Source organism: Aptenodytes forsteri, unplaced genomic scaffold (genome assembly GCF_000699145.1).
Source record: "Aptenodytes forsteri isolate BGI_AS27 unplaced genomic scaffold, ASM69914v1 Scaffold482, whole genome shotgun sequence".
Classification (NCBI taxonomy): Eukaryota; Metazoa; Chordata; class Aves; order Sphenisciformes; family Spheniscidae; genus Aptenodytes; species Aptenodytes forsteri.
Window position 1 is genome coordinate 1,356,246 of NW_008795046.1, and position 21,397 is coordinate 1,377,642.

Here is a 21,397-nt window from a genome sequence, read left to right on the forward strand (position 1 = left end):
GAAGAAAGGCTGAGAGAGTTGGGGTTGTTCAGCCTAGAGAAAAGAAGGCTTCGGGGAGACCTTACTGCAGCCTATCAGTACTTAAAGGGGGCTTATAAAAAAGATGGCGGCAAACTTTTTAGCAGGGCCTGTTGCGACAGGACAAGGGGGAATGGCTTTAAACTAAAGGGGAGTAGATTTATACTAGATCTAAGGAAGAAATTTTTTACGCTGAGGGTGGTGAAACACTGGCACAGGTTGCCGAGAGAGGTGGTGGCTGCCCCATCCCTGGAAACATTCAAGGTCAGGTTGGACGGGGCTCTGAGCAACCTGATTTAGTTGAAGATGTTCCTGCCCATGGCAGGGGGGTTGGACTAGATGACCTTCAGAGGTGCCTTCCAACCCAAACTATTCTATGATTCTATGATTCTAACTTTGGAAATGTAAAGTCCTTGGCTTTGCAGAGATATGCTGTAAATCCAGGCCAGAAATTGAAGATGCTTGCCTTGGATTCAATTTAAGATTGCTTTTTGAATTCTAAATTAGCATTTGGGACTCACCAACCTCTGTTTAACTGAAAAACTTCCAGCCAGGTCTATAGATCCCCTAGTAGGTGATGAGACTGGCAACAAGTGCTGCAATGCTCAGGCGCACTGTTGGGTGGGAGGCGGGCACTGCAGGGATTGTGCCACTGCAAGACAACTTTCTCAGCACTGACAAATAAACTAACTCAGACTCAGTTCTTCTTTTAATGCTTTACAAGGACTAAACTGCATGTTCCCAACTCAGGAAGCACTCATTAAGGAGCTCAGTAAGGCCAGATGAGCACTCTGGTGATGCAAAGCCTGAAGCCTTTCTACAGAACACAGACTTTGTTTAACAACCCTGCTGCCAAGCCCCGTGTGAGATATGCAGGCATCGTCACCTCACCTGTGCATCCAGTTCCATGATGTGAGCGACTTTGTTCCAGCCAAATCCAACAAACCGCCTGTCATACTCCGGGCAGTCCTTCCTCACAACAACGTATGGCTCAAAGTCTGCTTCCCACTCGACGCGGTAGGGGGTGGTGGCCGTTCGCCACTTGGCAAAGTTCGTTGGCGCATGCCCTTTCGTCCAGACATGATACCTTCAACAGACATAAATGGCACGGACGTGGGGAGGCAATTAGATAGAACACATCTTGGCGAGGCAACAAAATGTTACTTGTTAGATGAAATGCTCAAAAATAAGGACATTAGCTTATAGTTCACATCATAATTTTCAGGACATATTGGAGGCAATTTATAGGACTATTTCCAGCACGCTTCCCAGAGCCTCTATGTGCTCAATGCTTAAACACATCTAGTTGGTGAAGGATAGTGTGAAAACACTACCTAATGCTAATGTGAGAAACAATTACCAAGTATACAGACAGTTCATCTGCACTACAAAGTGCTGTGTCTTGTTCCTAGCAACCAGGCGGCTGTATCAGTGCTCTAAAATTGTTGTGAAATTCTGTAGCTCAGATAAGGTCCCTAAAATTAGCTATTTCTACACCACAGTGACATTCACAATCTGTTTTATATGCAATTTTATAATTTGTATGAGAGACATCTGCAGCTTTGGACAGATGTTCCATTTTATTAATTACCGTTATTACTTGGCAGGAGCCAAAGTGCATAATTCAATTAATAAGTAAAATATTACATAAAGGCTTTCTGCTGTACTTTCTACATTGTGGGGAGTACCCATGTGATCCTGAGTAAGGTAATCAATTTGATTTACAGAAAAAGATCCTTTTATACTTTGTTAATCTTGTTTAGGTCACAGCAGGTCTCTTCCAAGCACAGCTTGAATCCACCCCATTAATGCCAGGGTCAATGACTCTCTCACCCACTTACTCTTCTTACACCTTTCCGAAAATCAATGAGACAGGCTCTTTCTGCAGACCCACAGATTAAATAATGAAACAAAGGCATAGCAGGCCATCTGTATTACAACGCTCTGAGATGTGTAACAGAAGGGGCAAAACAAACATCCTGCCAGTTTGTAATGTAAGGTACATTGAATTCACAGGGATGACTCGTGCTAAAGTAAAGGGATTTGAGCACTAAATATTTGCAGAATTAGGACCTGAGGTAATGTTTCAAGCCCAGAAATTCTCGTAACTTTGCAAGAAATTGCTAAAAACAGGGACATAAAATCACAACCTATGAGTTTCCACTTTGAATGTATATTTGTATGGCTTATAACTAGAAAAACACAGAGGTGTGCAGCTTCGCTGGCTCTCCTTGTTCAGAGGCAGTGCAGGAAGACAGAATTATTTGGATAGCACTGGAGTCCCAAGTAATGTATGGTCCTTTGAAGGCTGCATTTCTAAACTGTAAACAGGTTGCATCACGTTCAGATATCTGGCTTGGGGACCTGGAAAAACAAAGCCCTTCCGTATTAAAAAAACTGACAGTGAATTACTTTTCTAGAGGTTATTAGAAACCAGTGCCAGATTCACAAAGATGCTTACAATCCTTAATGCCCTTTGGAATCATCTCCAAAAAGCCTATTCCTTTCTTGGTCTCTTTTGGAAATGAGTTGGTAACCTACCCAGTCACTAATGGGCAGCTATCTATGCTAGAAAAAAGCACAATCACAATGTGGGGTTTAAAATGATGTGGGATTGTGGAGGATGCCGTATCTTCTAACATCCTACCTCCGGCATTTTGAAATTAAATATGATAATAATAATAATGACTACTAAACACTTATGAAGTGATTGTATCTTCAAAGCCCCATACAAACTTTGGTTAATTGAGAGATTCCTGCAGAGAAGCAGTCAAATGCTGCTGCTATTCTAGTAACACTCTCCCACTGATTTAAACAGGGGGGGAACGTGACACTAACCATAAAAACATCAATTTCTTTCCACCCTTTTTGGGGAAAGCAGTGTAAGCAGTTACAGCAGCTCAGGTATAATCTCTGTGAGTTGAGAGAGCTGACCAGCAGGAAAAAAAAAATGGGGAAGAGACAATGAAGGGAAAACATGGAAGTGAGATCGGAGAGACAAAACAAAGCAGAAAGGAAGGAATAGACCTGATTGTACCAAACAAAATAATACCACAGATAATCTACTGGCCTCTTCAGAGTGACTGATGTGAGTGGAGGGCAAGAGGAAGACAAAAGGATGGCTAAGGTCAGGACAAAGTGGAAAATGAGTACAGGACGCTCAAATAAGGTGTGCACACACTAATTATAAAGGAATAATTAGACTGGAAACAAGAATTGTGAGAGTTCAGGATTACATACATATCTGTACATACAATATATATGGGTCTACACATATACACACACACACACACACACACACATAATCTGCTGGAGCTAGGTCTTGGCCAATGGCTGATCATCACATGAAATGTACTGCAAAGTAAGACGTGCAGACATCATTACATGGATGTCCATGTAGAGGAAGCTACTATAAAAGAGAGAGTAATTTCCAACAAATTTTACTCTCGGTGACGCAGTTGTGAGAATTGGTTCACTGTCTATATTGGTCTTCCATCTCACAGGACAAATGAATAAATCTAATTTTCCTGCTCAGGCCCTTCTCACTCAAGATTTAAATACACATTGAATTTTAAGGCCACACTCAATCTCGCTGACTCCCAGGAGAACTTTGTGAAAATTGTGAACAGCATATTTTTCACTACGCTGGCAATTTTGACAAATCCAAACCAAATAATTTGATCTCCGTAAAATGATGATGAGTTTCTTTCCCACGGTTCATGGAAAACAACTGCACAACCCCTCCCCCGCTTTGGGTCAAATGTTTCATCTTACTTTCATTATCAATTGCTTTTACTTAAAATAAAATTTCAAAACTATAGTAAACTTTGCTAAAGTTAGCAAAATGAAATCATTATTCTTCTCAGAGTGTTATTCCTCCCTGCCTTGTCCCTCAAAGCTTCCCGTTTCAGTGAGAAAGATGATTTGGTGAAAGAAAAACTTTCCCAGTTCTGTTCTCAGATGCTTAAACATTTTGCTGGATTGTGGATGCAATCAGTTAATCAGTTAATCACTTGTTGCTGGTAACGTTTTCTCAATACGATGCGTCTTCTACCAGCTGTGGTATTCCTTGTGCCTGAAAGCTGTGTCGGCAGTACATTTGTGGTTCATCAGCTATTACCCAGGCACCGAGCGGACACATCCTCGTGAGGCACAGTCACAGCCAGCACCTGCAAACAAAGCCAGCAAGCTGGCACAGAGCAACCCACTGCCGCGGAGGGTTTCCACACAGCACACCTTGCCAGCGTCGATGCTCACGTTTTCCCTTTTCTTCTGGTGGTGACTGGGGGATGTAATTGAGAGCCGTTTTGTACTTCTTAGCTGCCCAGAGGTAGAAAAGGTCACCATTTGGAAAAGAGGTGACAAAAGCAATTTCAGCAAGGGAAAGACTGTAATCTACCATGTGGTGTGAGGGACTGGGATGCTGCAGGCACTCTCAGCAATCACTGTCACAGCAGTCCTCCCCAGCTCACTCCCACCCGCTCAGCCTTGAATTGCAGCGTTATTAAAGCACCTTGAAGGTAGAGGTGGAAATTCTCAGCCCAGATCACAGCTGCTTTGTGGCTGTTGATAGATTTGAGCAATGAAATGAGCCAAAACAAACTGGGGAAGCATTTGTAAAATGTGTCCTACATTAATATGTACACCAGCTACACACCGCATGTCCTTCAATTCTTATTTAACCTTGCTCTGGCAAAACTCCCACTGATGTTAAAAGAGATTTTTGCCTGAGTGAGACTTGAGAAAGGATCTGCAAATCTGGCTGTGCATGTAACATGCCAACATGCTGTATAGCTTCAAGATGAAGTCTGTAGTGGAAGGCCACTGGTGTGCAAGCTGAAAATTTGACTGTTGGTGGAATGTAAGATCTGAAAATCCTGAGGGTGTTACTTTCCACTGGAAGGATTTTTTCTTTCAACTATGGGAGAAACAATTATTTCCTATCATCAACTCTCTTGTTAATTTGTATGTCTTTGACTGTTTAAAGAATGATGTGAAAGGCATTTGCTCCACCAGCATCCTTCAGTAATTTTCGAGAGGCATGCCTCTCTCAGACGCCTCAAGTTTCTATTTCAAGGCAGTCGCTGGTAGAGGCAGTGTCTGAAATATGTTTTCCAGGCTCACACAGGCTGTCTGCTATGACATGTGCATGTGGCCACATGAGAGAAGGGTGGCTGCTGCAACGAAAGGTGTGTAATAGAGGGAATGGGAGAAGTGTGAGGAAAGCTCTAAAGTAAGGGAAGGATGGGAGAGGTGATATAGAGCTCCACCAGCCATGGATAATACCTAGCTTTTTCACAGGTTTTATCTCTAGATCTCAAAATACCGTAAAAAGGAGAGGTGAACATTGTTACCTGCATTTCAGAGATGGAGAATAGAGATGTAAGAAAGCAAACTGATTCGCATACCACCTCCCAGCAGGGCACTAGCGGAGCTCAGAAGAGAACACAGGTCTCCTAAGCCCCCTCTCTGTGCAATATCATAAGGCCATATTGTGCTCTTCCCATCACTGCAATGCTTTACAAATGTCTGCTAATCAGACCTTATCACACACACCCAAGAGACAGTTAATCCCTGGTAGTTGCATTTTAAAACTGAAGAGTCTGGCAGATAATAGAAGTGACTTGTTCACAGCCACAAAAGGAGTCTGCTTCAGAGAGGAGCTCCAAATTTAGGTGTTCTTCGCTTCTCAACTTCTAGTCAGAGTACACTTTTACCTGTGCATTGAGAAACTCTAGCTATTTAAGCAGCTGTTTCACACTTTAAAAGAGCACACAACAAGCCTGCATTTGTTTTTCCAGTAAGTCAGTAAGGAAGCGAACCAACGAGCAGAGAGAAATTATTTTTGGTCACATGAGGGACACAGCTATCCGGATAGTATTTGGCAGCCAAAAAGCAAATTACACGCACATGAGTGTAATGGTCACGCTTGATTTTGTAGCGCAATAAAAAATGATGAAAATAAAACAAATTCAATTTAACAACTGAAGTCCTTCAGTAGAGGATTATAATACTAGATAAAATGCTGAGCTTACAGATGGAATATATCCACATATGATTCTGTTCACTGCCTCTCTGTGAAAAGGGAAAAAAAATTCCAATAGGTTTCTTAATGGAGCTAGCTAGCTGACAGTGAGAGAGAAAAATCAAATAATCACAGAACATCAAAAAAGTCTTTAGAGATAATGACCACAGGTTCAACAAAAGTACTTTCCATTACCTGAATGTGAAGAGGGTTCCCATGTCCAACATAGATAGCAGCTCTGCTTTTGACTTGGGGAAGGAGAGGCGGTAGCGTAGGGTCTCAAAAGCAGGTACAATCAGAGCTTTCTTGGTGTTAGCCAGGTCTAGCTGGATGACGGACTTCCTGACAAAGAGAAACAACAAATACAAGCAGGAAAATTTTAAACTGAGCAAATCACTTGGCTTTTCAAAGTAAAGAGCAGAGAATGGGCAGTTTGATACTGTAAATGTATCTATGGCCCATATTTTTTCCCAGGGGTGTTTCGTATTTTCCTCTCCTTTTGAATTTGCTGCTCTAAGAGCGGGGAGAACGATCACAGTTCAAAAAGAGCTTGCGTGTTTGACTGATCAATGCTGCCCTGTATGTCCAGGGATGCACAGAGCTGAACTAGCACTCTGAGCATGGCCAAATGACCACCTCTGCAAGATAAACATAGTTGAATGTTGCTACCTATGTGGTAAAGGGCTGCCCAGTCAATGGCAGTTCTAAAAAAAATGCGATTTATCCAGGACTCAGTTACCTTTACAAGGTAAGGAGCTGGAAAGTTTGGTCATATTTCAGCCTAGCTATTCTCTGTGCTATGCTGTGACATCATACTTGCTTTCTACCTCTGCTTTAAAGCTCTGTGTGTCCTGCAAGGTAAGCGCTATCTTAACACCACTATGGACCAGATATTTGCCCTCAAGAACACTGTTGCCATGATGGCCAGTCTTTGTTCAAGGCAAGGCACAGATCTGCTGCAACAGGACATGGTGCAAATCAGCAAAACTGTAAATTAGCAGTATTTTTTTGACTATTGTTAATCATGTGCATGGTAGTGCCCAGAGATCAAACTCATTTGTGCTTGGCTCTATATGTAGGTCAAAGAGGCTGTTTCCTGCAGAGAAGAGCTGTGTACTGGATGTGCTGAGATACCTTGCTTTTTGCCTTCTTTTGCTGCAAGTTCTTCAGTGCAGAGACTGTTTTGGTGTGTGAGAGTGTGTGTGTGTGTGCACATACTGCATTTTGCACAGTAGGGCCCTTCTCCAGACAGGGGCCTTAAGATGACTGCTGCAGGAGAGCAACAGCTTAGCAACCTTAGGCACTGCCTGCCAGAGGTATTCAGTCTATTCTTTCCTAACAAACTAAAACCCAAAGACAAAGAAAAAGAAGTTACTTTTCCATCCCCAAACTGAATCTTATGCTGCTTGTCATTAGAAGTAACTCTGTCTCGATTTTCCTTTCATTATCTTCATATTTCATATGAGAAATATGCCTCTCTCTCCCTGTCAAAGTCAGTTCCCCTTAACAGGATTCACTGTCCTGACTTTTATGTTCCTGCAACAAGCAATCAAGGACAATGTTGACAAGCAGCAAACTCTCTACAGCCTTATAAGATGAAGGAATTTGGATCACTGTCATAATAACAGAAGGACCGAATAAACCACTTTTCTAGGCCCAGAATACCTAGAATTCATTTATATTGCCATCAGAGACAAAGAAGAAGAGAAGGGCTATTTAATAAAATCTGAATTTTAGAGAATTCACACTACCCTATAGGCCTGTTCTATAAAAAGAAATCTGTTCTCAGCGCCTTACTACAAAGTTTGCATTGTTTAAAGAACCCCTGCCACATTCCAGTGAACTTTTCACAACTGAAAGATTTTAACAGCATCTTATTATAACTTTTTTCTACTTTCCTCACTAGCTTCTCCCTCACCATCACTAATAGCCAAGATATCTCCACGTAAATAGATGACCCCTTCACAATCATCCTCCACGACCTTCCAGAATTGCTGAGCAGTGCCAGCATCTATTCTTTAGGATGCTCTTAATGTTTCTTCCCCCTCAAACCTTCTCTGCAAGCTGGGCACACTAACAAAGTTTCTCTGACAACTTCTCAGGCTTTCTGGACTCTGTGCAATCTATCAGCCTTGAGCAGTACAGCTTTGGGGATTCAGTTTTAGGAAGGAGCAGGTAACGTTTGCAGTGATGCTCACCCTTTGGGCTCTGCAAGGAAACAGCAGCTTCCATTTATGGCTGTTGCTATCTCTTTGTTTGATGGAGAGCTCAAAAGTCCCAGGCAAAAATCAAGGCCCTGCTGTGCCTGGCACTTTTCAAAGAGTAGGAGACAATCCTGCCTACCAAAGTTCACAGTCTGAAGCTGAACAAAGCTGAAGTAGGTATAGATACCAAGCAAGGGTTATCAGCAGAGACTGTCAGACAGAGCAAGTTGTGTTGAAACTAGTGTTGAACGTGTCTCATTTTGTAAGATACAGGATACAAGCACAAAAATGATGTGGATATCAAGAATTCTTTTTGCACACTCCCTACTCTTGTCATCTGCAAATTTAATATAGGTGTCAATGGCAGAACTGTTGGAAAGAATAGATGCCACTATCTTCATGAAGAAAACCAAAAGGCAGAGGGAACAAACTGATACAAGAGGCTGAAATCACTTGCACAGTCAAAGGTCAACATGAAAAGTTAGTAAGTGGAGAGAAGCAGAGGTCTGAAAACAAGATGCTTGTAGTGGATACAGTCAAACACAGAGAACTGGTGGAGGTACTTCAAGAGTGAAATAAAATAGCAGGATAATCTCTGCACAAATATTTTCAAGAGATATGTGAGCATCTGAGGTGCATGTTGGTAAGGTCAAAGTGGAGGGGTTCACCAAAACTGAGCTGGGAGTTGAGACATGCTCCGTCAAGAAGTCCAGCAGCACCGACCCCCGAGTAGAATATCCTGCCTTTGGTCTGGACTGGATGACATAAAGGACTAATGTAAGGGGAAGAAGGAATCAGTGCTGACATCCAGGTGTTGAACCTGAGTGACAAAGGACAACAGAGGCCATGTAAATTGTGAGAAAGGCAGGGAGGATTTGGTAGAGAAAAAAAACACCTTCCATTTTCTTCTGATAACTTGGCTGGTGGTCTGCTCCTCGGACAACCAGCTGAAAATATAACCTCTTCCTATTAGAAGCTAATCTACTTTTCCCTTTCTGTGGGGTGACTTTTTTTCCTGTTTTGAGTGGAGGTGCCATTTGCTGGTTGACTGGTTCTGTGATACTTGGAATAGGAAAATTTTCACTGCTGGTGTTGCAAGATATGTGGAATATAATGTAGGGAATACATTTCATTATTTTGCAAACTAGCACTGGGTCAACTATTTAATTCCTGCACTATACTTATGAGGGCTATTTTTTGGATTCAGTAATATCGATTCAGTATCCATTTTCCTTTATCTGTCCTTTTTCCCCAAACCCCAAAATAAGGACATATGATTTTATGAAGAGCTTTCTCTTTGCTATGTTGTCCAGGAAACCGTTTCCCAGGCATCTTTGTGTTCAGACCTGATGTATGTCATTCTGACACAGTGAAGGTTGGGTTAAATTTCTAAATCTACTAATCAACCCTATTTTTCGCAAAGCATGGAAGAAATTAATCTTAAATCACAAGAGTCTCCTCACAGGTTGAATGAACTCCAGGATGTTGATATCAATCTTTTCATCTTCATAGTTCCTTCAAAAAATTAACACAGAATTCTCATCCTCATGGGGGCGAATAATAATATCATTCCCATTTCTGGAGGATAGAGAAGCTCAGACACAGAAAGGTTAGCAACCTAATCCTAAAGCACTGAATTCAGAAAAAAAAAAAAAAGAGTCCATTAATTCAAATTAGCTTCCACCATCAGGACTCGGTAGAGTGGTTGGTTTGAGATCAATGAATATGGCAGGGGGAGAGTTTGTGGTAAGAACTGGAGAGTTGTCAGTCCACTGTTAAATTAATTTGAATGTTCTTCCTCTCTGCAAAAGCAATGAATGCATAGCCTACAAAGGCACCCAACAAATAAAAAGCGATAGGCACAACATGAAGTGTTTGAGATCAATGAATATGGCAGTCACAGAGTTTGTGGTAAGAACTGGAGAGTTGTCAGTCCACTGTTAAATTAATTTGAATGTTCTTCCTCTCTGCAAAAGCAATGAATGCATAGCCTACAAAGGCACCCAACAAATAAAAAGCGATAGGCACAACATGAAGTGTATCTCTTGCTGAGATGCTGAAGAACAACCAGAAATAGTTCACAACTCATGTTGCAGGGGACAGGTATAAAACCTGCGGATAGAACTTGGATGCCAGCTCCCAGTTCATGCTAAATGTGTCACTGGAAGCAAAGGGCATATTTTACACAAATGTGTCAGGAAAGAACTTTCATGCTAGCTGTAGCAACTGTAGATAGCCTGTCTAGTTATTTTATGTTAGAAGAACCTTTAGGATGATCCACACACCTTACTTGTACCAACCAGAAAGAGCCTCTACCTCTGGGACAATGACAAGATGACCTCAGTAACTAATGAGGGAAGGTGACAAAAGACTTCGACTCAGCATAGACCTGAAAGTGTCTGAGATTCGTAAACAGGAAATCTTTAAATTATACATTTCTTTCCTTTTGTAGTAAGGTAGGACAAAAAGGGGGTTTGATGGAGATTAAAAGCATTGAAATGGTCTTACTTGGCAGGTGTGAAAAAGCTCAATTAGCACAAACCTAAGTGCTAGCAACAGATACCTAGAGCTTCAGGTAACCATCAGCTCCATCAGCTTCTCCTTCAAAACTGGCCATAACCTTTCACATACAACACTCAAAATATGTTGAAAATGTTTTTCAAAATTCCTTTCTTTCTGAGAATATATTGTCTGTAGAGACACAATACACAATATATATAAATCAGCAAACTTGCAGTGAGAGGGACTTGTCTGGCTCATCCTGTACAAAGCGATGCCTGAAACACCACACTATTTCTATTTGCTTATGGTTGTTCTATCTGAGGAAATGAAGACGAAAATGTTTGTACGTCTCTCTAACAAACAATTGCTGCCATTCAGATAGCACTAATCAGCTACTTACAGAGGTGGTGGGAACAGTCAATGCAGAAAGATACAGGGTATCCGTATTTGAAATAATCTTACTGTACCTCCCTGCTATTTTGCTGATAAAAATCATTATTGAAAAAGCAGCAAAAGCCTCTAGTCCACACGCAAAAAATATCCAATCCCTTTTTAAAGAGCTGGTAGTAGCAGATTAGCAATTTTGATATTCCCAGGCAACAGAGACTCCCAGTCAGTGTTAAGGTGGTATGGGTCTCACAAAAGGCTGGTAGAATAACACAAGGTCTCGGATGCAACAACTTTCAGTGTGAATCTGGTTTTTTTCTGAAACAGCACCAATGGGTGGCATCACTGTGCATTTAGCCCTATAATACATTATCACCCTATGAGAATTATTTCTGTGGTTGTAATATCTCAAGTATATTGTGTTACATCATTCTGTCTTCTCTCCTCTCTTCTTCCTTTCAGTGCTGGCTCCCATCAGTGCACTGCAAAGCAGCATGGAGGAACAAGTTGCTTTTTTAGTACTACATGCCAGTATCAACAGCTGCTATCCTTACTGTGTCCAGCATCGATCCGAAGAAATGTAACAGCATGCAACACTAACATCAAAGAACAGAAAAGCTAACAACTGTCCCTACATGTACCTTGAGACAGCTAATGTGTGCAAGGGACAGAATTATTTTGGAATCCTCATAGCACAAGTCAAAAAGAAATATCCCTAAAATAAGTGGGAAACAAGCTAACACAGTGCGATAAAACTTCAATGACATTATTGAAATCCAGTGTCTTAAAAGCCATAGTGAATTTGGCCCCGTACATGGAAGCAGAAATTGAAAAAGCCAATTAATTCTCCACATGGGGGAGAAGTGAGAAGATGCTTACTGAGTTGTTAAACCTGAAACAGAGGAATTCCTCTGTGAGTTTATGATACCGGGAGGTATATTTCCCTTTACACTCCAAAAGCCTGGGCCTACGGACTGAAAGGGATCAGGCAGACCCTCACTGGAACACTTTGATCAACTTTTACCAAATTAGAACAGAGATGGAAAACAAAACTGGTCAGGACTAAGGAACTGAAATCCTCCTGTCTGGCCACAGGGTGTCCTCCTTGCTCTATGCTTTGGCCTCAGATGACCAGCCTCTGCAGGGGAAAAAGGTCTTTATTAAAAAAAGCTCAGTTAATGGATCAGAGGTCTGTAGTTTGCTCAGCCCAACCTGCTCACATTCATTATGATACAATACACACCGAGGTTACTCATCCCAGTTTCCTTATGCTAATTATTTCGCCTTGACCGGTGCTGGCGTTGCAGTTGTATTTTTGAGCTGGTTTGACTATCACCCTCTTCAAGATACGGAACTGGATTAAGAGTGTGTCACAGGGACAACAAGTTCAGTAATGCTTTGCATGTTTTTCTGTCACTGACATTAAGAACCAGGGATGTTTAGGGAAATCGTCTGGTTCACATCTCCGCTAATACAGGATGCTCTTGCACATATTTAGTCCAGATCAATTTTCAAATTGGTTCTTCTGCTGCTCTGAGGGAACTATTCTGATAATAAAAAAAACCTGAGTTTTTTCTTTCATAACCGTATTGCTTTACTTCCAGTTACAGCCCCTTCCTCTACCCTAAAAATTCTTGTGCCTTACTGGCATTGTCACACCTTAAAACATCTATAAGCTGCCTCTTTCAGATCTGCTCAGACTGCATTGTTTTGGGAATATGTGAGAAGGGTGGGGTGTGGTGGGGCTGAAAACACGGGTGACAGTGGGAATCCCTCCACGGTCCATTTACCTGAGGTACTCGTAGAGTCCATACATAGGCAAGAAGTCAATGTCAGACAGAAACATGTATGGTGTGCTGATATGCTTCATGGCCACATTCCTTAGCAGATTCACAGGATAGAACTGGCCCTCCTTGTACACGATATGGTAGCCGACATTGTGGCGGCTCATAAGTACTTCTGAGCCCTGGGCGTAGCGCAGAAATTGCTGGGCTTCTGCATCAGAAAGATAGAGTGCCAGGCTGATTGGACCTTCCCAGTGTTTGCAGATGGCTTCAAGCATCTGGAGCCTGAAAGAGGAAGGGTGAGAATAAGAAAAGGCTGTCTCCCTGCCTGGGACCCTTTGCCTGGGTTCATCTGATCAAATGCAGATATCTACCCCTAAGTGAGACAGATTGGGGTCACTTTATATGCTGTGGAAAGCAATAAATATTTCTACAGCACAATTCATCTAATCTAAGTTGATGTCTCCTTCTGGACAGATGGACTGCACCCTAGATAGGCCTACTTCTCTCCACTGAATACAAGGGAGCATAAGATGGCCCTAGCTCAGATACACACATCCACAACTCAGATACCTAAAGCTGGGTGAAATCAACACTATCCTTCCTGCCTAAAGCATTGATGCTGCAGAAAAACCCACATGGATGATGGGACTTCATCTCATGGGAGCTTTGAGCAGTTGCAGGGATCTGTCCATGTGGATCTACTTACAGGATACAGGTCTCGTAATCTTAAACAGTGTCTAGTGCCCAATTCACGCTTCAGGTCAAGCTATTCTCACACACAAACATACTACAGTGCTCTTCAACAAGCCTGTGGAGGAGAAAGGTGTACAGACCCACAGATCATTTTACCTCCTGTTTAGGAAAACATTCCCCAAATTTTTGCAAGGCAGTTAGTCAGATCTTAAAAGCTGTTAAAAGTGATAGGTCAAGGGAATACTGACTTACATGAACACTTGCATTGACTAGAAAACTCACGGTTAGGGAAAGGGCAAAAGGATGACGCATCGATAGAAATGGGATTTACTATGTGTAGGGAGTAAGGAGAGAAGAAGGGAGAGACATGGCATTGCTGTGGAATATCAAAAGAACATTTCAGACAAAACCATCATTTGAAGTACTAATTTGTATATGTTTTAGCAGTATCTCGAATTTCATTAAATCATTTTTGAAACAGGTTGTATTGATGTATAGTTTTTAAAACTTCCAGCAGTTACAATACTATTGATGAAAATGACAACAAAAGATCTCATACACAAACATAAATCAAACCCAGCCTGGTCAAAATCTTTTAAGTGCTTTGGGTAATTTATAGAGAATTGCCTAGAGATTAAGATATGGCACCCAAAAATACAGCAAGGACTGATTACAAAGCCTCTTGAGTGAATACAAAGGGGAATGAACCTATCCTCCTTGCTCTATGCTTTGGCCTCAGATGACCAGCCTCTGCAGGGGAAAAAGGTCTTTATTAAAAAAAGCTCAGTTAATGGATCAGAGGTCTGTAGTTTGCTCAGCCCAACCTGCTCACATTCATTATGATACAATACACACCGAGGTTACTCATCCCAGTTTCCTTATGCTAATTATTTCGCCTTGACCGGTGCTGGCGTTGCAGTTGTATTTTTGAGCTGGTTTGACTATCACCCTCTTCAAGATACGGAACTGGATTAAGAGTGTGTCACAGGGACAACAAGTTCAGTAATGCTTTGCATGTTTTTCTGTCACTGACATTAAGAACCAGGGATGTTTAGGGAAATCGTCTGGTTCACATCTCCGCTAATACAGGATGCTCTTGCACATATTTAGTCCAGATCAATTTTCAAATTGGTTCTTCTGCTGCTCTGAGGGAACTATTCTGATAATAAAAAAAACCTGAGTTTTTTCTTTCATAACCGTATTGCTTTACTTCCAGTTACAGCCCCTTCCTCTGCCCTAAAAATTCTTGTGCCTTACTGGCATTGTCACACCTTAAAACATCTATAAGCTGCCTCTTTCAGATCTGCTCAGACTGCATTGTTTTGGGAATATGTGAGAAGGGTGGGGTGTGGTGGGGCTGAAAACACGGGTGACAGTGGGAATCCCTCCACGGTCCATTTACCTGAGGTACTCGTAGAGTCCATACATAGGCAAGAAGTCAATGTCAGACAGAAACATGTATGGTGTGCTGATATGCTTCATGGCCACATTCCTTAGCAGATTCACAGGATAGAACTGGCCCTCCTTGTACACGATATGGTAGCCGACATTGTGGCGGCTCATAAGTACTTCTGAGCCCTGGGCGTAGCGCAGAAATTGCTGGGCTTCTGCATCAGAAAGATAGAGTGCCAGGCTGATTGGACCTTCCCAGTGTTTGCAGATGGCTTCAAGCATCTGGAGCCTGAAAGAGGAAGGGTGAGAATAAGAAAAGGCTGTCTCCCTGCCTGGGACCCTTTGCCTGGGTTCATCTGATCAAATGCAGATATCTACCCCTAAGTGAGACAGATTGGGGTCACTTTATATGCTGTGGAAAGCAATAAATATTTCTACAGCACAATTCATCTAATCTAAGTTGATGTCTCCTTCTGGACAGATGGACTGCACCCTAGATAGGCCTACTTCTCTCCACTGAATACAAGGGAGCATAAGATGGCCCTAGCTCAGATACACACATCCACAACTCAGATACCTAAAGCTGGGTGAAATCAACACTATCCTTCCTGCCTAAAGCATTGATGCTGCAGAAAAACCCACATGGATGATAGGACTTCATCTCATGGGAGCTTTGAGCAGTTGCAGGGATCTGTCCATGTGGATCTACTTACAGGATACAGGTCTCGTAATCTTAAACAGTGTCTAGTGCCCAATTCACGCTTCAGGTCAAGCTATTCTCACACACAAACATACTACAGTGCTCTTCAACAAGCCTGTGGAGGAGAAAGGTGTACAGACCCACAGATCATTTTACCTCCTGTTTAGGAAAACCTTCCCCAAATTTTTGCAAGGCAGTTAGTCAGATCTTAAAAGCTGTTAAAAGTGATAGGTCAAGGGAATACTGACTTACATGAACACTTGCATTGACTAGAAAACTCACGGTTAGGGAAAGGGCAAAAGGATGACGCATCGATAGAAATGGGATTTACTATGTGTAGGGAGTAAGGAGAGAAGAAGGGAGAGACATGGCATTGCTGTGGAATATCAAAAGAACATTTCAGACAAAACCATCATTTGAAGTACTAATTTGTATATGTTTTAGCAGTATCTCGAATTTCATTAAATCATTTTTGAAACAGGTTGTATTGATGTATAGTTTTTAAAACTTCCAGCAGTTACAATACTATTGATGAAAATGACAACAAAAGATCTCATACACAAACATAAATCAAACCCAGCCTGGTCAAAATCTTTTAAGTGCTTTGGGTAATTTATAGAGAATTGCCTAGAGATTAAGATATGGCACCCAAAAATACAGCAAGGACTGATTACAAAGCCTCTTGAGTGAATACAAAGGGAAATGAACCTATACAGCCTAGCCAGATACTCTATTAAAAATTAGGAAGAGTAGACTATGCAACATGATTACCCTCTCTCCCTTCCAAATCCACTTTACTAGATTTTTCCTATTAATATTTATACAGAACACAAGAAAAGTTTTCTGCATCATCGTAATCATAGAAAATAATTTCCCCCTCCTACTACCTCCCTAAGCTTTGCAGCAGAAAGGAATGATATACTCATACCAGCAAACACACATTCTGATTTAACATTAATAGCTTTTTCCTGCATTTCTGAATGATCGTGGTGACATCCAAGATGATATAATCATTTTTTTCTTAGGTATATTACCTTTACTAGTTTACACCTGGTACATTATTTTCTTTTTATCTATTATTGAAACAACGGTTATTATCAGCCTGAAACATACAGCCAAATTAGAAACACAAATCGATAAAAAAAGATCTAAAAAGTATGTGAAGGCTTTAGGCTTTTGATTGTACAAATAATAAATAGAGAAAAATACTTCTTTTTTTTTTGTCTTTTTCCAACACATCAGAAACCTATTAATCAGGAGACTCCAATTCATCAGCACTCAGATTTAGGGCAGCCTTTTAAAAATGGAATACTTGCCTAGCAAGAAATGCAGCAAAATGCCTTTCAAGGACTCCAAGCAGTGAACAAATGGCATACATAACTTATTTAAATGGCACACCTGATAATGCCTGCAAAGCTTTTCACGATAGTTAAGTGGGAACTGAGTTTTGCTGGTATAAATTTCCAGCTGGACAGCTTAGTGCCCTTTAGAATACTCCATTTTGCTGCATCGTTCTCATTGACAGGCTTCACTTCCATGAGTTTGATACAGGGACTGCTGGGTGATGCTCCATAATCTACTCTCTGTAGGTTGTTACAATAGTCTCCTTTGACCATAAAACTTAGAATTACGAGTTTCTAAGCACAACATGACCAAGGTATTTTGGTTTTGTTAGTGGTCTTGAGGAATGCGTTCTCTTAAGGACTCTAGAGAAAATAAATATACTCCTGTAGTGCATAATAATGAGGTCATCATTTAGTTGGTAAATTTTTGTAAAAGTCTCTTTCAGACAAGATAATTCTGCTGGAATTCAATAGTTTTGTGAGATTATTTGTTTTCACTTTTCTTCTTAAGAATACTCAACCAATTTACAACTCATTCTCACCCAGACTTCAATCAGTGTAACGCTTATCCTGCCTTTCCTTGTCCACATCCTGATCTCACAGTTTTGTAACTCCCACTCTGATTTCTGAACCCCAGGTACATACCATGCCTTTAAAAAGGCTGCCTGACCAAAACACATGCATGAAAACCACAGTGATGCAACCAAGCCGTTATCCAAGAAAATGTCACACCAGAATAAAAGGTGACAATTAACCGATAACGAACAACACTGGGTGAAGTCTGTCTCAGAGCTTCTATCTAAAGACATTAATTAATAGACAGCTCCTAAACTGCATCCCTCTCTTCCATTCCCCAAGCCTATAGCACAAGCAAACATAAGCCTGTCACAATAGCCATGTCAGTCTCAACTCCAACAGGACTATAATTGGAGACACTGGGAGTTGCTTTTTTGCCTCTCCTCATCCCGGATGATTATTTGAAAGAATGATGCAGGAATGCAGCGTATAGCACATTGTTTATGTACACGTCCTCTTACATCTGAGACACTATTCTTAAATGTCTACAGTTATGCTGGAGGAGTTTAATAAAACTGGTTTAAAGAAGATACAAAAAAAAAAAGGCAGTAACTGAAAGATGTGGAAGAAAACAAAGCAGCTAAACAGTTCTTTGGTATGATATTATTTATTGATTTTAGCTGAAAGAGAGTATTTCCAACTCAAATCAATAATTTATAGCAACACACCAACGAAGTAGGGAAGGTTTTTCCTGCACAGTATCAGGAGGGCTGTTCTTCCTGAATAAAAATGTGTGGTTCTATCTATCAATAAAAACATGTGCCCCAGTGAGGATCCAGAAAGGGAAACAGATGCTCAGACTTTGCATCTGTGCCAATGAATCAGCACTGAGCCCCAGCTCATTGTTTTGAATTAAATTCTGGGGGGAAAATACACCATGTGCACACACCAGCTTTAGTAATTTACGGTGGTACTCGCTCAGGGTCTGGCTTAATTTATTTCTTTAGTTTTCTACTCAAAGGTTTGTGAACACTTAAGAAATGTTTCCTCAATTAAAAATCAATAGAACAGACACTGATGTGCATAGCAAATCATAACACAATGTGCAGGATGCAGTGCTGAGGCATTGGCGAAACAGAATAGCCCTCATTTGTTCGTGTTTATTTTTAAAACAGGCTGTAAACGTTTTGTTGATCTGAATTCTTCTGACTCTCCTGGAATACTGCTGACCTTCCACTGGTGTAGCAGTGGTGGTATTCACGGGTCACGTTGTATGCTGTATGTGCTCTGCTAAATGAAATATCAGTTTCTGGCTAATATTCAAGCAGTTCTGACCTGTTTTGTAACCAACTCTGATAGCAGTAACTGCAAAGTTTGGACTAGATTTGAACTGTGAAGCAGCAGAAAAAAGGAGACTGACAATGCAAAATTTCACAAAGCTGGCTGATCTGGACTGCACTTTCAGAGCTTCTGAAAAATGACAGCTAATTGCAATGGTGGGAATCAGAAAGGTGCAGGTGGAGCTTGTCACGAAATGTATTTCTTTTCCCAAATGAAATACCAGTTAAATTCCACTTTACATCAGAAGCGAAAGTTGAAAAGAGTTAAACTGGAAACGTTATTCTGAAAATCAACATTGGTATAAAAATGCAATGACTCCTCTCAAAAGGAGATTTTTCATTTCACACTAGCACATTAAAAAAAGAAGCTTTATTTTCAACTTCCCAATTTGAAACAAAAATGTTTAGTTTTGATTTTCACTGTAAGAAAAATCACTAATTGAAATTTTCTGCAAGGAAGATGCCAATGAAAGCAAAACTAACATTGTCTAATGAGGAAATACTGTGTGTAAAAACTTGGTCAGCTACATCTGCTTGCCTAAGTCTATTACAAACATCTCCTGTTTTTTCTAAGTTGCCGCAAAACTCCATAAACTAATAATGCCTGACAATCCTGACAAGTAACAACCCCTGCAGTTCCAGCATGCAGCCTCTCATGAACTCTACCCACACTCGTGTGTGCACGGCAGAGCTGAAGTCTGGATGCATGTGTGATATCTACATGTGTTACTCCTAATTCAAGAAAGGTCTTACAGTATGACATGCAAGTGTCTACAAAAGTGAGTTTTTTCTCTCCCCAAAGCATTACATAGTTGGATTTCTCTGTAAGAAAATATTCATTGTCTCATGCTTCCCAATGAACAAGAGATTTTCCCTACCTGTCCATTGAAAGCTGAGCCACCAGTGTTACATCGGTATTGTCTGAAGCAGGCTCATATTCATAATGTAGAAAATACAAATGAGTGCGATGGACGGTGAAACGTTCTCGACGAAATTCATAGCATAAGTCATCCTCGTCCAGCTCAGACAGCTGTTTCTGGAGCTGTAAGGAAAAAGTGGACACGAAGATAAGTTCTTTGTAATTATTTTAGCAAATCAGAGAGAATGACGAGGTTGGGAACTTGCAGCATGATGCAACGGGGAGTGGAACATACAGAGTAGCAGGGCTTTCCCAAGCCTTGCTCCTGCAAGTCACTGGACAAGAGATTAGAAGAAAGCACTTGTAAGTAAATTGATAAGGCAGACAGATCATTGTATTATGGTCTGTATATTGTATATATTATCTGTATTACATACTTTCAACATCCAGACTAGCAATGAAACAGTGAACAATCACAAGTTTAATAATTGCCAAGTTTCAGAGTTAATGCTCCAACGTGATGCATAATGTCATTCCTTATTAGAAGCAGTGTTTCAAACTACTTGTAGACATACAGCTCCAGTAGAGAAGACTCAGCAGCAGATTAAGCTTGTACGCTGGACTGAGCAATTCCCCTTCTGCTGCCTCTGTTGGAGATAGTAACTGCTGCTAGCAGCATGGACAGACAGCTGGAAAAGTAACATCTTTGATCATTATTCCATCTCTTGAAAATTATGTATCTGCACCAGTTCAATTTTGCAATGAAAATAGTCTTTCAACTGCAGAGGTGCCAGAATTAAGCCTACAGGTTTAACAGGATTTATGCTTCTGGATACCTAGTTTGAGAAAGCCAAAGGATGGCAGATTGGCAGAGAACAGGTATTTTTTTTGGCTCCCTTGGAAACCAAGCCCCTTCAAAGTCAAAATGGGCATCTCAAAGCAATCCAATCCCGAGTGACTTAGACATGTAGCTTTAAGAGAATAAAAGTTTAGCTCTGGGGAAAGAAGGAAGAGAAAAACTGACCAAATGTCTATGCAGCTGACCAATTCCACCCCTGAACTATATTATTTTAAAGCCAAATATCTGGCTAGATAATTTCAAATGCATCCACTTAAAAGGAAAAAACAGTCACACCTGCTGTAAAATGTACTACAAAATGTAATGAGGATGAAAATTATATATGGTCTTAACATGTCAAATAGAGTTCTGTTGGTATTGCTTTAAAAGGTTATTAATAAAGGTATCATTTCTATACTGTATTTCTTAAAAGCATCCTATAAGAATATGATTGCATATTTATCAGTAAATAAGAAAAATATTCATTTTATAGGAATTTTACAAGTTTTGATAACAATCACAGTGCACTTCAAAACTGTTTCATTCAACAGATTATTGAATTATAGACATTCATCTATATTTAAAAATCTCTTCCTTTTGTCCTGTTCAGAATGATTTAAACTAATAGTTTCACCATCTTCAAGAAAAAAAATGGAAAACGTAGTTGTTTCTTGTTCTAATACTGTGTTAAGAAGAAGAGCTGTTTTTCTTGGAACTATAAGCATATTTGTTGCCATCAACAATAATGCTTACAGCTGAATGTTCTCCTGTGAAGGCTGATGGAATAATTCCT

General features: G+C 40.7%; 1 protein-coding gene across 1 annotated transcript in view; it reads right to left on the bottom strand.

Moving 5' to 3' along the window:
- LARGE1 (LARGE xylosyl- and glucuronyltransferase 1) overlaps positions 1 to 21,397 on the bottom strand; it is a gene marked incomplete at its 5' end in the record, with an annotated part of 153,111 nt that overhangs the window by 8,027 nt on the left and 123,687 nt on the right. The window contains 4 exons of the mRNA XM_019471451.1: positions 910 to 1,105; positions 6,239 to 6,385; positions 15,019 to 15,297; positions 19,786 to 19,949. Coding sequence (XP_019326996.1) covers positions 910 to 1,105; positions 6,239 to 6,385; positions 15,019 to 15,297; positions 19,786 to 19,949 — 786 coding nt within the window. The remainder of the gene's footprint in view (positions 1 to 909; positions 1,106 to 6,238; positions 6,386 to 15,018; positions 15,298 to 19,785; positions 19,950 to 21,397) is intronic.